The sequence below is a fragment of the Mya arenaria genome, chromosome 1 (genome assembly GCF_026914265.1).
Source record: "Mya arenaria isolate MELC-2E11 chromosome 1, ASM2691426v1".
NCBI classification, from domain to species: domain Eukaryota; kingdom Metazoa; phylum Mollusca; class Bivalvia; order Myida; family Myidae; genus Mya; species Mya arenaria.
In genome coordinates this window covers 50,861,745-50,878,527 of record NC_069122.1, presented here as the reverse complement: position 1 = coordinate 50,878,527, position 16,783 = coordinate 50,861,745, and the positions used below count along the sequence as shown (strand labels likewise).

The following is a 16,783-nucleotide window of genomic DNA, read 5'->3' as shown; positions in this document are numbered from 1 at the left end:
CGGGAATTTATCAGACATTATATGAGACAATATCATAGTTATATAGTAGCTTGCATACTAATTATTTCACCCTGAGTTGCACTGTTACTTAAGCAACGCTTAATGTACACACCATACCCGGGTGAGTTTATTGACGATTGCACAGTTTAACTCAAAATGACTGCTTAAATGTAAATTTATGGAGAGTACAACGCGATATTAACAAAATGAGTGCTATTTCGTTACAGTGAACATGATGATATATGAACAGGTAAAAAAAGCTTTTTGATTATTCATTTTAAAAGTAAGTACACAATATTTTTGTTTATAACGAACCTACATTAGAGTAAAAATGTTACATTTCGTCGTTAGCTACAGTTGATTTTGCTAACATGTTATCCTTAGCAACTCAGCTTCATCCGAAGGACCAAGATGTGGTTTCCATGATAATTCCGGCCACTGTCAATTTAGACATCCATATAATCCAAGGACGTTGAATTAATTTAGTCAGAGTTTAGCATTGATAATTGAATGATGTTTGATCAAATGCTTTTACCAAACATGTATGATCGAATATCATAATTATTATCCATACCATCATTTTATCTTTATTTAAAATTACGCTTGATATAAGCGCAAATAAGGCAATATATAGCGAACATAATATGCTTTAGTTTTAAATTTCTGAAATGTTAAGGATAACATTTTGACATTTATATATTCATCATTATGAGCCTTCCATATATGTACACAATTGTAAGCTGCCTTAAATAAGTAATGCAGAAAAGGACTCAAAACAAAAGAAAGACTCATATATTTTATATACCCTCACATATCAATTATATCGGAGCATTCAAAAAAGTCCATCCCATACAATGCACAACATCAACATATAGAGGTGGAAGGCACTGCGCGCTGTCGGACCACAAAATTCACAATTCACATTTTACACAAATTTGTGAAATATGTGATCACGAATTTCACAAATCGATTTGAGAAAAAAGAACAGAAGGGCCGGGGGGGGGGGGGGGAGGGGGTATTCCGAAGCACATTTATTTCACAACAGAAGTCGTCCTATCTGTCTTTTACACTTTATTATAATATGGAAATGTGTGTGACTAGTGAAATAGTGTTACATTGTCAATTGGCCATGCATTCAATCGCGTGACTTTCTACAAACTGGTATATTTTTTCTAAGAACAACATCTATTTCCTGAGCTCATTTGTTTGGGAAGTGTGTAACCTTTATGGCAAGTTTGTGTTTCTACATTTTTTCATGTTTACCATATTGGGCCTTAATAATTACTTAGACATAGGCGAGGGAGATGGGAGTAGGAGGTGCACAATCCCTTCGACCACCAGTGCCGTAGTGTGTCGCAATCAAGAACTAGACGATAACTTAAGGTAAATTTCATTGTTACGAGTCAAGATATTAGTTTTATGTTTGATCTACTGCTTATCGTTTATATTAAATATGATAACGATTATATTTGTGAAAAATGTGCTCATTCACAAAAAAGAAGGTGACAAAAAAGCGGAAACAATTGTGAAAAATGTGCTCATTGACGAAAGAGACAGACACTGTTGTGGAAAATGTACTCATTGACAAGTAAGAGGAATGCAATGTTGTTTTGTTTGGTGAAAAATGTGCTCGTTGAAAAAACAGGACGGAGGCAATTGTGAACAATGTGCTGGCTGACGTAAAGAAATAGATCACAATATAGTAATAAAGATTTTTTGATCCGCGTGAAAATTGCGCTGTCGAGCACCAAATTCACAAACGATTGTACAAAATGCGATCAAAATGTTCCCTATTTTGAACAATTGTGATCAAGTTTCTCACAATTTTAAAAGTGTGATTTCTTTTTAGTTTTATGGTCTTACAGCGGGCAAATTCTTGAAATTTCATTTACATGTAATTGCAAAAGTTTGGTTTTCTTGACGCTTGGCGTTGGGTTAAATTTATTTTCCCATGTTTTCACTTTCGTTGAATCACTCATAAATTAAGGATTGAAATCTCCTCCAGAGCGTTTTGAAAATATATTTCCTCCACATAAAATAAATCATCTTTAAAGTTGTCTCCTTTTAGTAAAATCATGTTGATATATGACTTCTTGTCAGGTCATAAACATTCTGGCTTCGAAGTCTTCACTTGTCGTTGGGCAAATATTGCATAAGGGTCTGTCATGTACCTTTGCAAATAGCACTATCAACATTTGAAATCGAATATCTTCCTAATAACAGATATTTTACCTTTTACTTCCCCGTCATAAAGCAAGCACACTCCATATTGATTACCTTTTTTTGAAATTGCAATAAAGCTTAAATAACACCTCACAAACCGATTACACCTAAAGTGGATGTGTCAACAATTATATACGACTATGAAATAAGCGATGCAATCCTGATTTTGGCTTGACAGACGTGTTTTTATAATCATTTACCTTTTAGTGTATACTAGTTTCAACAACTATAATCTTATATTAATTCCCCTAGCGTCCGTATCCTTAATAAAAAAGATTCAAGATTAGTTTAGTATTTTTCAAATGTTTCTTATTTCTTTGTTCATATGTTTAACATCTAAACTACCTATTTGCTTACCACTCTAAAGCTAAATAAAACGTGGCCTTATCGAGCTTTCACATAGTAAAATGGTTATCACAATCCACTCCTATACAAGGTCTGATACACATTATAAAACAAACATGACCTGTGTATTCTTAGATTATAACAAAAATACTTAAACGTTTGCTAAACAAGAGTTTTCAAATGGCAAGTTGGATTTCCGGTATAAGCGTATTGCTTTAAGTTCTCTAATTATGAACTTGATTTTGTTTAAGATGACGTTCGATTCAAATTAGTCCCCAGCACGATGGCAGTGTTTAATTCCGATGAGTCTAAAAATTGGCTTAAACAGTGGATGGCCGTCTTCATTACGAGAGAAGGTATCCTCCCATCAGTCAAGGCAGTGTCTGAAAGCATGCACACTGATATTCTTACAAAAGCATCAAATTTGCAAATTGCAACCTGTACACAGGACCACGGACGAATAACTGATAATTCGCCGTTACATTACCCTTTTCACAGACTAATACGTGATGAAATCAAAGCCATTCACAAAAGAATTCCGTCTTGGAGGAACTCGCCGACAGATACTTGGTATGACACACCGTTTGCCATTTCGAAGCTATTCATGCAAGCCTCAGGGTATGACGACAAAACCAACTTTCAGGACACAGACTTCAATGGAATAGCAGCCTTCGTGTGTAACAGCGGTAAATTCACTCAAAACGTGGAGAGAATTTCTAATGAGGTTTGTAAAAGGTTGCTGTGATATGAATTAGGGAATCATTATTTTTATGAAATGGCAATTTTAATACATATATATTTGCTGATCACATATTAATAAATCAATCGTTTTTTTAATCATACCTATTAGTAAAACGCTTAAAAGTCGCCGAACAATGGGGTCGGAAAGAGGCAAAACGCAAACACTCTTTTCAAGAACGATTTATTTAGGTTTACAAGATCACTTTATGCAATTCATGTGTTATCAGAACATGGTTGTTTAGCCTGGCCCATGCCTTTTCAATGTGTTGGAAATATATTTGACATTTATCAAATTCGTCTTTTAGGCTAGAAAAGCTGTAAACAAAATTCGCCACACGCCAAACATGCTCTCAAATGAACTGACTAACCAGGCCACACATGATTGCATAGCTAAGCTGTCTGCCCTGTTGAACGAACAAGTTTTTCGTGGAGTGCCACAGGTACTGAGAGCAAGGAAAAAACTGGATGAGGTACTACATTTTGTTCAATTATTTTTAATTTGAATACGATGGAAAGAGGAAGTTTTTTAAATAAATGAAAAGTCGGAAATAAAAACAGACCTATCAACCTAAACTCACAATTTTTCTATGTACATTCGATAAATGCAAACAACTACTACGACAGTATTATAAAAAGCCCTTAAAGTACGAAACAGAATTTATTTGTCTATATAATATATGCAAAAACCAGACCTTTACAATTTGAGATAAACGTATCAATTCATTATTTGGACTGTTCTTAAAACAAAGACACCGTTGCAAAGGATGATTATGACATTGTATTTCAGCTGAAGACAAACTTTCCAGATCTAAATAAGGAATTGTGTAAATACATAATAGATGAAGTTGTTTCAAAAGGCATTCAAGACATAAGCGATCTAGTGACCGATGAAGAGACTCAATGCAGACAAGACTTTGACAAAAGAAGAGCGGATATGGAAACAATTAGCAATCTTTTTATGTCAAGTATTACAACACAGAGTGAATGTGCTATTTACGACATCAGGCAAACACTGGACAATTCTCTCAAAAACTTAACTATGTATATAGGCAATGCTAAAACAGTTCTGAAAACTACCACTGAGCAAGCAAAGCGAGACGTTAAAGAGGCTTCCGAGGTAGGACGACACAAACTTGAAATGACAACAAAGGAATTAAGACGCGACCTCGTGAGAATAAGTGATTGCACTAATCTGAAACTTGAAGAAGCGGCTTCAGCCAACAAACACACTCTCGAAGAAACTACCTTAGTAGCTCAAGTACAACTTGAAGACACCACTATGGACGGAAGAAAAGAACTCGTTGAAACGCCTGTTGCGGGAAAACGGGAGCTCATAGAAACGGTTATAGGTGGACAAAGACGTCTTCAACAAATGCTTGAGGAGGGGTTGGATGGTTTTATACAAACGCTCAAGCCACAAGATGAGTATGATCAAGCCAAGGCAATGTCAGGTATAGTCAGAATGAACTAAGGAAATAAAATAAATTTATCAATGTAAAAATAGCAATTGCTCATTCTATTTGATAATATTATGTTTGACTAAACAACTCTTATATATCACTTTAATTATGGCAATGTGATAATGGCTGTAAATTATATAGTTAAATATTTATCTCGTCTTTTTTTTATTACATCTGCCATTCAAATGTAACAAATAACCATACTTGCTTTGTTAGTATTTTGATAAAAAGCCTTGGACCAAAATGCAAATTAACAGTTAACTAAAGGATGTGTAAACACGTTTTATATTGGGTTGAATTGATAGTTTAAAGATAAACCTTACTTATATGTATAGTACGCAAAAACATAAATGATATCTCATACAGGCAATGCCCATTATTTCATATATACAATTGATACAATACAATACAAGACAATACAATACGGGTTTATTTGCAATTAAAAGCCACCGGCTTAAAATACACAGGTTCCATATATATGCATTTTGAATGTAGATTAGAAGATATAAATCAGATACATATTGTCAATGACATGTATACTTACCTTTACAAACGTCAATATACAACATTTCTATATGCATGCTGTAATGAGGAATCCCAAAACAAAGTTCCATTCAATATTTTATATAGAATAGTGTGGTGTTATAACAAAAACCATGAGCTATTTATGTTTTGTAGAGTTGCGAAAACATCTTTCAAAGCATTATGAAAGAACGGCTGGACAAATGAAAATTCGGATGGAAATCGACGCAGCTATAGAAGATATATATGAGAAGCCTAAACTTGTATTCAAAATCAAAACAGACCAGAGTGAAAATGTAGTTGACGTTGAAATTTCTGACATAAATCAAATGTTTATGTGCGGAGAAGGCTCGTTGGTTAAAACTATATTCGTAGAGGGTGAAGCTGGTTCTGGAAAAAACCAGTTTGTGCAAAAATATAGTTCGACACTGGAGTAAACACATTTTAAATGGAAGCGAGAATGTCGAACAACAAAATCTAATATGCCAGTTTGAATTTGTGTTCTATATTGTTCTCAGAGAGGTTGAAGGTCACTGCAAGGTAAAAGAGATAATACTGCGTTGTTTATTGGAACAGATTGATTCAGATTATCAGAATGCCAATGATTTGCTATCAACCATTTTGAAATCTGAGAGATGTCTTTTGATTCTGGATGGTTTGGACGAGTGGGAACATGCTAGAAAATGTAAGCGTGATAAACGAATACCACATATTGAATCAGGTTGGCAGAACTGTACCACGCTGATTACTACAAGAGCTTACAAGATGACTGAACTCAAAATCAGCCGCTCACAAGTTGGCAACCATGTACATTTGCAGGGAGTACATTTAGCCGAAAAACTAGTTTCAAGAATTGTTATGTCATTGAACAAGTACAACAGAACACATAAACGTCCAGAACACTGCATCCGAGAATTGAAAGATAAGAAATTATGGCACTTCAGTGCAACTCCAATCCTGCTGATTCATCTTGTCTGGCTTTGGCATAAAGATAAGCTAGAGGGAAGCCGAACACTGTCACGTTTGTACAAAGAAATAATAGAGGAAAGATGGTTTGAATTTTGCGACAAGAAACAGCAAACTGATAGGAACGGTCTGGATGACTTACTGGAAACACTGAGTGGCATATCGTTCAAACAATTGCTGTCTATCAACGAGGAAAACTCAATTGTTTTTAAGATGGACTTGGATGAAAGGCAGAAATTTAATGAAAAACAATTGAACAATGCTCTTGAAACTGGAATACTTTCTTCCAACACCATACCAGGTGAACGGTCCTGTTTCCAAACGTACCAGTTTTTGCACAAAACAGTCCAAGAATATCTTTCTGCAATATACCTGTCAAGGACCAGTTCGCAATTGTCAGCAAATTGCTTGCATATTCACCAAATATATGAATTTCACCGAACAGAAAGCGTACTCGGCTTGTCCCAGGTGTTTATCTTTCTTTGCGGCTTGAATCCTACCGCTGCTTCAGAGCTGTCAGTTACAATGAACGACCTGTTTACAGTATTTTGCGAGAGAAATACGTATTCTGTTTTGGAAGCTCAAGAGTTCCAGGACATGATACTACGTGGACACGAAGAAGCGGAGAAAGTCGGCCACTTCTGGACACACTTGTGCCTGCGCCATATCGTTCTTGGTGAGGTAGAGGATGAGGGATATGAAGCAAATCTATCTGACAAACAAAGGACCACTCTGAAAATGTACTTACTTGGTCAAAATCAATCGGAAGTTACATCGTTGTATGTTGGAAACGGGAGTGAACTGCTGTCGAACTTCCTATGTCCTGAGGATAAAACTGCTTTAAATTTAGAGGCATTCGATCGTCTTAAACACATTGTGTTTAACAATATTCCATACACTGATATCAAGAAACTCCATTTACACGGTGTATTAGAATGCAGCATCACATTCTCAAAGTACCAACTGGCACAACACCTAGGATCAATATTACAAACAACTGATTTACAATGCTTAAAAACACTCCAACTGTCAAACTTCAGCTGGGAATGCTCTTATGATGACTACGGCACATGGTGTTCAAATGCTGGTATTGGCTTGGGACGAGACTAATGTTGTTTCAATGGGAAATGAATGCCTTAAACTGCAACCACTTGAAAACGCCGATCAACTTAAAACTCTGACTCTCAGTGCTGTGCCATACTTGGACGAACGCAACCTACCAATATCCAGTCTTCACAACATAAACGTATCGTTTAGAAATCAACATAGAGCAAATCATTTGATGTCAAGTTTATTGTTACAGCAGGGCAATACACTTGTGGAAAACAGGAGCAGGGTATATGTTTTGCTCAAATATTTTAATGCGTTGGTTTATAGAAGAAGAAATAACATGTTTTATATAGTACAATGAGCTTAGCATATCGATGTCACGCTTAACCAAGGTACTATATTCTTACATGACAGTAATGGAATTAAAATCAAGAACGACAAAACAGTTATTATCCAGAAATATAAATTATATCTTTTCGACCTTGTCGAATGCCGCAGTGTATTTGAATGCTGCCAGTATACACCAACCATTTATGCATTTTTAAACCAACAGTTGAGTAAAGACACTGGCCATTTAATTAGTTGCATCATTACGGCTATCGTTGTTATCTTTATAATTAAGTCATTCCACTAATATAGCATGCATTGATATCTTTCTTTAACTTGATATTGATCTATTTTATAGGCTGACCCCTTTTTGCATCTAAGACGGGTCTACTTGCAAAATGTCACCATGTCTGATGGAATGTTCAGATGCCTCCTTGATCGTATTATTGAGACACGACATTCAGTAGAATGCATACTACCGTTGTGTACAATTGAGTCTGAGGGGGACGTTGATCAGCCACAGGCGGAACTGAAGAATCAGCCAATAGTTCAGCCCCACGCATTTGATTATACAACACGTCTTATATTACGTTTGGCCACCATGTCTGCTGATTCGTTCGAACATTTTGTGCGTATAGTAAATCACACAGTACATTCTGTGGACTGTTTGCTAATATGGTGTACAATAGAGTCTGGGTTGAACCCTACGGAACCACTGCAAGATAAAATGGTGAACCAGTTTGCCACACGGAAGATGACTCGACAGTCAGAAGTCCTTGAGTATACAGTGCGAATAAAACTCATTCGGACAACTCTTCCAGCAGGGGTGCTCATGTGTCTTGTTAAAATTGCTTTAAACTCGGGAAATCTTGTAAGGTGTTGTTTGGAATCATGCAGAATAAATCCGGAAGAAGACGTTTGGCAAGTACAAAAGGAAATGGAGAAGCAACCGGCCCTCAAATCGGTTGAATTTCGCAGGAACTGGGATGATAAGTGGTTCATCCGATTCAATAACTGACCGAAAAGATAGATGTTTGCACATTTCAAGATGGAGTACGCCAGAAGGCTTAGAAAAATGACAAATTTGTGTAACCTATTAAAATAATTATAGAAATTTATACAACCCCTAAGTTAAGGTGAATGACGCACTCATATAATAAGCATATTTGCTGATTTGTTTTGATAATTGCTTCGTCACTCATGTAAATGTGTTTTTCTATGATACTCGTGAAAAATGTTTTCATCAATCATCATCAGTCTACGTTTTAGTATTTGGTACACTTAGTGTTTTGATTTTCCAAAAGTTATAATCTTGTTAATGGGACTCGTTTACATATTTAAGTCGGCAGAATTTTGTTAAAATGGAAACTCTTTATTCACTTTTATCAAGACACATTAAACATATACACTTTTGAACACAATTTTTGTAAATCCCAATCTACAATCTTCAAAGTTCAAAAATGTTTCTAACGATTTTCAGCAAAAAAAAGAGCATTTTCTGTCAAGTTATTAAATAGTTATGAAAAATAAAGCTATAATATAAAGAACTGTTATATCATTGAAACAAGCTTCAAAGATTGTTTTTTTTATATCTGACCTTACAAATAGTTAACGAGCCCCTTTAACAGCATGCTACCATGTTATATCATTTATTTTGGCTCATGCACATCGTTATTTTATTGCTCATGCTTATTGATGTTAAATTGTTTTAAAGATTGTTAAACATACGATGTACAGTAAAATACTGTTTTTTTTTATTCAAAATGTAGTGTGCATATTTATATGAATAAATATGTATTCTGGTTAAATAACGGGAATCAGGGAAAACATTTAGTACCTTGCATTTCGTTTCGGCAAGCTACAATAACATTGCTAACTTTGTTTCATATATTACTTTGAATAGAAGGCCTCTGAATAGAAGCAACACAAAAATTGTGTTTCATTTCTGCAAGGGTTATATTGATTCTTACTGAGCTATAGATATGAACATATAAATATCATATTCAAACTGTTCTCGATGAATTTACATAATAAAAATCTGTAATTCAACATCGTTTACCATGCTCTAGTCCAGTCAAATATATATACATGTATGTGTATATTTCATGTACCTTTTCATGTATTTTGTGTACTGATTTATTATTAAAACTCATCTTTGTTATAAATCTTCCTTTGAAGGAGGAAATAAATAAAGATATATATCTGTCTGTCTGTTAATCATATCTCCTGTATATAAATTTTCAATTAAGAAAGAAGGTTATGTTAAAGTGTACGCGTAATATTCTCTTAATATCATAAATACAATACAAACTACAGGGACAAGCCCAGTATTCAAAAATTCAAATATAAACTCTGCAATACCCACACAACTTAATGTAGGAAAAAGTACCGAGGTCAGATAATTCATCTATCAGTATATTTGATTGTTTAAACATCTTATTGTATATATGTGCTGTATGTTCAAAATTACGCCACAAAAGTGTTTCAGTAGCAAGTTGGTGGTCAAAGTTGGCGTCTGCAACAATCAGAAACGTGATGGTGCATGTGGTATAATATGTGTGGGTAAAAAACAGCCACCAATTGTAAACTCATAGAGCGCCGAGCTCTGATCGAGCCTATACGATGAGTCATTCATCAAGGTTGTTCAACCTATGTAAGAAGAGATAAAAGTGTATGTTTAATTACTGTGTTAAAGTATTCATGCATACCGGACAACTAACTCCAGTCATGTGACCATTGCTGGATAAATCGATCTTACATCCCGACATGTAAAATGAGTCACGCGTAAGAATAATACAAGAAAAATATTTTAGTTTTTATATAACGCGAAAATAATTACAAAATTCTTCTAACAAATTGCGATATAATGTCGTGTCACAAATGTTATGAAATTATGAAAAGCAAGTTAGGAATGTAACTCAGTTTAAACAAATTAAAGAATATAAGTATCTTCCATGGCCGAGAGTGTAAGATAGGTTCATTCCGACCCGAGAGTTTCCGCAAAACACCCTGCGCGAGGGTCGGGATGAAACTATCTTACACGAGCGGCTATGGTTGATGCTTTTTCTCCCACCTCATTTAAACAAAATTAATCAAAAATGCATTTTTTGCTGGAACTCTTTTGTGCTTAGTGAAAATAATTGCGTATGGATATGCGATAGCACGTGGTTGTCATGAATACGCGCGCAGTGATCCAGTTAATGTTAATAGTCAAATCGGTCTTTTTAAATAGTTCTAAGGAAAATGAAGCATTATTTATTGAATGGTGCGTGAAAACTGTTTTATGGTGTAATTTGAAGCGAGAAATAATTAATTAGCGTTCTAAATATTACCATAAGACAAGATTTCCTTGATGCTACTGACGAGAGTCTTCAACAAGGGAGGTTATTATATTGTGGTGAATGTTAAAAAGGAGTTCCATACGGGCAAGATAAGAATATCTAGCATGGTTAAATTATTGGATTTACTTATCTGAGGTGGGAGAAAATCGTTACCAGAAGTCCCTTTAAACATAACATACAAGCTAACGTACTACGAGACAAAATGAAATTGGTGCAAACCATCTGACTCTATTGGCAAAGATGTTGATTAAGTTGGAAACATTGATATGAAAATTCAAAGGTAACTTTGTATCATATATGGTGTATACATTAACCTAAAGGTTTAACACAATCTGAAATTTTCTTCATCAATCTATACCTTTATAATTTATACGGAAGAACGAAGACAGAATCTTGATACACGTGATAATAAGGCACGTTCTTGCTTTTTGCTACTTTAAAGGCATACACAAACTTCATGGTTTAGTTTAAGATGTACTCTTGCTCCCAAATAAGATATTCAACAATAAATTTAAAAACAATTGTTTTAATGCACTAAAAAGGCTGAATACATATCGAAAACTATGGTTATTATGAAGAATACCGTGTTTAATCTGAAAGAAAGATGCAGAAAGCACGGTATTTCTACCTTATGAATTGATAGTTGATCACTGTTAATCTTTTAACACTCATCAGTCATTTAATATTTGTGTGTTTTCAGATACTTAATACACGGTTTCAATCGTGTTATCAGTAGTTAAAATTTCCTTAAATGTACTATTTGTAAGTAGTTAAAGGTTCAATACACAAAATCTATGTTATACACGAGTACGTATGAATTTGAATACGTGTGTCACTTAAATTCTAGAACTGGGAAGTATATATATATACTGATTTCGAAAACAAATATCGGATGTTTATTAAAACGTTAGCATAGATTAAAAAATAAACGAAAACAGACAAAAATCGATATCCTTTGATTTTATTGTTGTGTTTTACATTGTAAAGAGTGTTTTATTGGCAGAACTCATGTAGACCTATATTAACTGACCCCAATTTTCAAATAGACCCTAGGATGATGCCTGGATATATTTGAACACCATATCTGTTATTATTGTATTTACCTTAGAGCAGATTATTGAGTAAGGGGTTTCATGGCTCTTCCTAATATATTGCATAAATAATACCCTAAGATAACTGCGCCTTAGAATAAATAGTGCCATCATTAACAAATAGTAAATATGCATTATAGTTGTAACATAGGCATTATTTGTTTTGTTTTACCAACGTCATAACATCCTTATACCCGTCAGGAACGTTACTTCTCGTTTTATTTAACTCACTTCCGCAATAATTTATTGATGGTTGTTTTGGCTTCTTTATATAATAAAATTAAGCTGATAAGTAAGCTACTCAAGAGAGGGAAGCGAGAGTAGATTAGCTCCGTGTTTAAACCAGCAATGACTTCCCCTACAATAGGGACAGGGTGCATTTTCATCAAGCCAGATCTGATATATACATACTTGAATTCAGATTTCGAAAACAAATTTACTTTAGCGTCTACAGACGTAAATTGAATATCTTTGCTAGATACAATATAAAATACTCACTTATCATGCACGTCTAAGGCTAAATTTCTGTACTTTCAAAGGATGTATAAAAATTTAAACATTCCTAGTAAAACATAAACAATGTGTTCTCAGTTTTGCTTTGGAACGTAGCGTAGCGCACATTTGTTCACAAATCCGTTATGTTGAGTCTTGGATATGCCGGAAAACTCTTATAAAACGTGCACTCGAAAATTAAACACATTCCAGGGGAACATGCCACCATAACAAGTATCAGTCTAATTCGAACCTACACGTCAAAAGTCAAGAAAATTATAAGGAAATTGGGTAGACCACTCCACTGCTGGCACATAACCTAGATTGCGCTGAAAAAGATGAATATCAATTAATTAAAAATGTAAGGTATGTGAAGTCTATTTAAATAAACAAAAACTTTAGTTACTTGATTAAAAATCATCTACTTTAATTTGAGCATATTAAACCTTTTTTGAATGCTACAAGCTGTCAATATCTTAGTTTTAACATATCTAAGGATTTGCGACATTGGTTTTGGAAATTTAGGATAAAAATCGTAAATATGCACTAACCAATCCATGAACGAGTCCCTTTCACATATATTATTGGTTCAATATGCTCATGTGTTTTGCAATTAATATATTTAACACGGATGCAAAAATTGTAGCTAGGTTGAAATACACCCTGTTAAAACAGTTTTCTATATTTGCAGGGTATTGATGGGATTGATGGATGGCAACACCAGCATAATCTATCGCATAATGAAGCGTAGGGCTGAGGGCCCCTGGTTCTACCGAGTAAGAACCATCTGTACTATTTCCTTTCCCAACGCCTATATCCTGAGTCTTTGAACGCCTCGGTGCAGATGTTACAGAGCTGGGATTTTGTTTTGTGATACAGGTGTTCCTGTGTGTTTAATTCATACAGAGCATGTTGTTGATTAAGCTTTAAAGGAAACATCAACTTTACATTTAGTGGAAGACAATATGTAATGACGGCAATATATCAATGGAAGTAAAACGTGGAACATTTCAAAGACAGGAGGAAATATACGTTGACGAGTAAACCCAACCCTCGTGTTTAACTTATAACATACGCGGGGACCGATATTCTGAAATATGACTCACTTTAAAATACATTTGGAGAACAAAATAAACCAAACTCGTATCATCTCAGTAAAGCCTTGTAACGAAAATAAATGCCAGACGTATTCAGCTGCATAGTATTCAAATGTGGAGGTGTTATGTTATGGAAACCCCAAAATATATTCTTATAAATGTAATTTAATATATTACCGAAGTCACTTTAGTACTGTGTGCCGCAGGTTGGAGTATGTTTAGTAAATTTATAAGCTTTGTATGTCGCTTGCGAGTATGATTCATTGTAAGAATGATAGCAGACATTATTTGGACCCATTGTTTTGATGATTTGGCCTGGATATCCCAAAAACGTATACCAGATATATTTAGCATGGTTTTCATGAGCATGTTTTGGGTTTTGATTGGCTGGCAGCTGCGAGGGCTCCGGATGAAAGTATATTTGGTCAGAAAGTGAGTTGCGAGTGAAAATACATGAATGAGTGTTTGATTTTTGACAAATAAATAGGAAAACGTACCAATGTTTAGTAAGTTATATTTGTGTTACATTTCTTTTGCTTTTTGATAAATGAAGTGAATTTACATTAAGTGATGAAAGGCAATTTTTGATAGCTAGATAACTTCAGAGCATTTTTGTAACATTTTTGAATGTCATGTAAATACTGTGTGTGTTACCAAAGCTAAACTATTGACTGCCAGAAAACTAGAGACAAAGTGAAGAATTCGCAGTCTTTAATCAAATCGTTGTTAATTACTCGTCTGAATGGAATAAAGATAAATTAATGGATTTGGAGATTGCGCACGGACGATCTTTAATTAATTCCGAGTCTAGACACGGAACAATTACTTTATTCCATTTGATAAACAGCAATTTAATTCATATTTCCACTGAACCGTTTCACAGGTAATAGCTGTGTGCATCGATAAACCATTCCACAATCGTATGGAAGAGACATATGGACAGTTTAGTGTTTACTAAATTGCGTTGATTTCAAATTTAGAAGATAACAGAACATACACTAAATAACAATGGAAAATGTGGCATTGTTAGCTGTAAAAATCAGTTCTTTCATTTCAGTAACAGTTTGATCAATGATCGGATTGTGAAAGGTGTGTTTTATTTCAAACTTTATAAATTCTTTTATCATAATTCTGTATCCTCCTACGAAAACAATTGCTGCTCACGAAAAGGATCGCTCAAATACAATTTGTTAAGAAAACATCTAACAGTTGAGGGAATTATAAACTGATATGAGACGCTCTTATATTGTACAGGACGTTTGTCAAATCCGTTTGCTTTTTGAATGATTTATATTATTTTGAAGATGTTGTATATATATTAACAGAGGCGGTAATCACGTGATACATTTTTTTGATACCAAGCATTAAAAATGGCAGCGCCAAGTGAGACGGTATGTATTTTTGTTAAGTTTCTCTCAATAATTAAACAATTAAATTTCGTAACATCGACCATGTTCCAGTGCCCAATTTTCCCCGTTATTTGGTACCTTTATTTTGTTAGACAGTTCTGTAGTTTATTTGGAATGCGTGTCACAAGTTTTCAATCGAGGCGAAATGTGCTTATGTGCACTCCTTCGCCGGACGTACTTCCTCAGTTTCGACTTCGTTTTTCCCATGATCTGAAAAAGACATTTGTGTTATATTTACAATTGTGAAAATACCAGTTATACATTGTCGGAAACTTTAGTTTCAACATTTTTTAATCGCTTAATTGCTCTGTGCCAAGTCTATTTCACCGTTTTACGGACTTCTATATAATCGTAAAATGAAGGAAATGACCATCCAAAAACTCCATTTTAACCACTTCAAAGGTTAATCAACATTCGTCGTAATGTGATAAATAGTCAATTGTTTATAGTTATCATAACTATGGGCGGAGAATCGGGTTATACAATTTTTAAATAACCTTTACTTCGATACAAAATAACGAATGCCCGGACTGTTCAATAGAATTCTTATTTATACTAAAACAATATTAGAATAGACATTAGAATTGATATACAACCTGTATAGTACTATGCTGCAGAAGTAGTATTCATTTTCAGCTGTTCAACGACTAGTTTATCAGCCTGAAAAACAAATTCAAAACACGTTTAAGATTACGTAGTGCTTGGTTCGAACAATATTTCTTAAGTGCTTGGTTCTAAAAATGATTGTTACATTATTTCGGAAACATACGTACGTTGCTGTGGAAACAAAACTTAGGGCATACCGATAGGTGTTCATGCAATGTTTTTAAATAGCTCTGTAAACGAAATTGCGTATATTAAGGACAACATTTAAAAATAAATGACAGTTCATGCTTGGTTCTAAGATTTCCGAAGCACATATTGGGCGCTGGAACATGGTCGATGTTACGAAATTTAATCGTTTAATTATTGAGAGAAACTTAACAAAATACATACCGTCTCACTGGGCGCTGCCATGTTTTAATGCTTGGTATCAAAACAATGTATCACGTGATTACCGCCTCTGTTTAACAATGTTCCGAGGAAAGGGCATTAATATATGCTTGAAATCGAGTAACATATGCATGTACAAATACACCTTGTGTTTCGCCATTATTGCATTTCTTTTAAAATGACACATTTGTTTTACAGTTACGCCAATAAGAAACAACCAACGTCACCAAACAACGATGCGTCAAAATATATGTATCAATACAGTTTCAAGTTAGTAAAGGACAGGGTTACTGCCTTGGATGAAATGCAAAAAATGCCCTGCGTTTCGTCAATGTGCCTGGATGTTTAAATATTTACATGCTAAATTAAATGTTATCACTAATATTTCTTGCCTTTTTTGTGGTAGAAGCGGTATATTCCATCACCTATAGAAGAAGCCATAGCCGATAGGGATCTTATATTTTCCCCTGGAGGGCAATGATAAGGTTAATTTAGAAATATGTAACTTGCACGAAATGTTGCGGAATACCCGAAATCCATTAATTGTATGAAATCATATCTCAAACACTTAAAGAAGTGATTCTTGTTTGTCATGTTGCTATGTAATAGCTACGGCAACCACAACCCGGGTCTTCAATGTTTTGGGTTTTTCGCTCGATAGTATAATAACGGTTACGCTCACCTCATTAAGCCAGGCAATTTGCATTTTGTACGTTCTAGTATGTG

General features: G+C 34.5%; 1 protein-coding gene across 2 annotated transcripts; it reads left to right on the top strand.

Annotated features, from left to right (window-relative positions):
- LOC128228533 (uncharacterized) lies at positions 1 to 9,603 on the top strand. Of its 2 annotated transcripts, XM_052939911.1 has the most exons (7): positions 12 to 121; positions 1,290 to 1,383; positions 2,820 to 3,292; positions 3,615 to 3,779; positions 4,097 to 4,760; positions 5,448 to 7,593; positions 7,993 to 9,603. In XM_052939911.1, the coding sequence occupies exons 3-6, from the start codon at positions 2,852 to 2,854 to the stop codon at positions 5,726 to 5,728; spliced, it is 1,551 nt and encodes a 516-aa protein (XP_052795871.1). In that variant the 5' UTR covers positions 12 to 121; positions 1,290 to 1,383; positions 2,820 to 2,851; the 3' UTR covers positions 5,729 to 7,593; positions 7,993 to 9,603. The 2 variants fall into 2 exon arrangements, with proteins under 2 accessions (XP_052795863.1, XP_052795871.1); XM_052939903.1 differs by lacking the exon at positions 1,290 to 1,383 and having other exon boundaries at positions 1 to 121.
- Positions 9,604 to 16,783: the final 7,180 nt, after the last annotated feature.

Bases quoted from the DNA above. Each gene is read 5' to 3' on its own strand.
- LOC128228533 (XM_052939903.1), top strand. The intron at 3,293-3,614 runs GTTTGTAAAAGG...TTCGTCTTTTAG, and splicing joins TGGAGAGAATTTCTAATGAG to GCTAGAAAAGCTGTAAACAA. The intron at 3,780-4,096 runs GTACTACATTTT...ATTGTATTTCAG, and splicing joins CAAGGAAAAAACTGGATGAG to CTGAAGACAAACTTTCCAGA.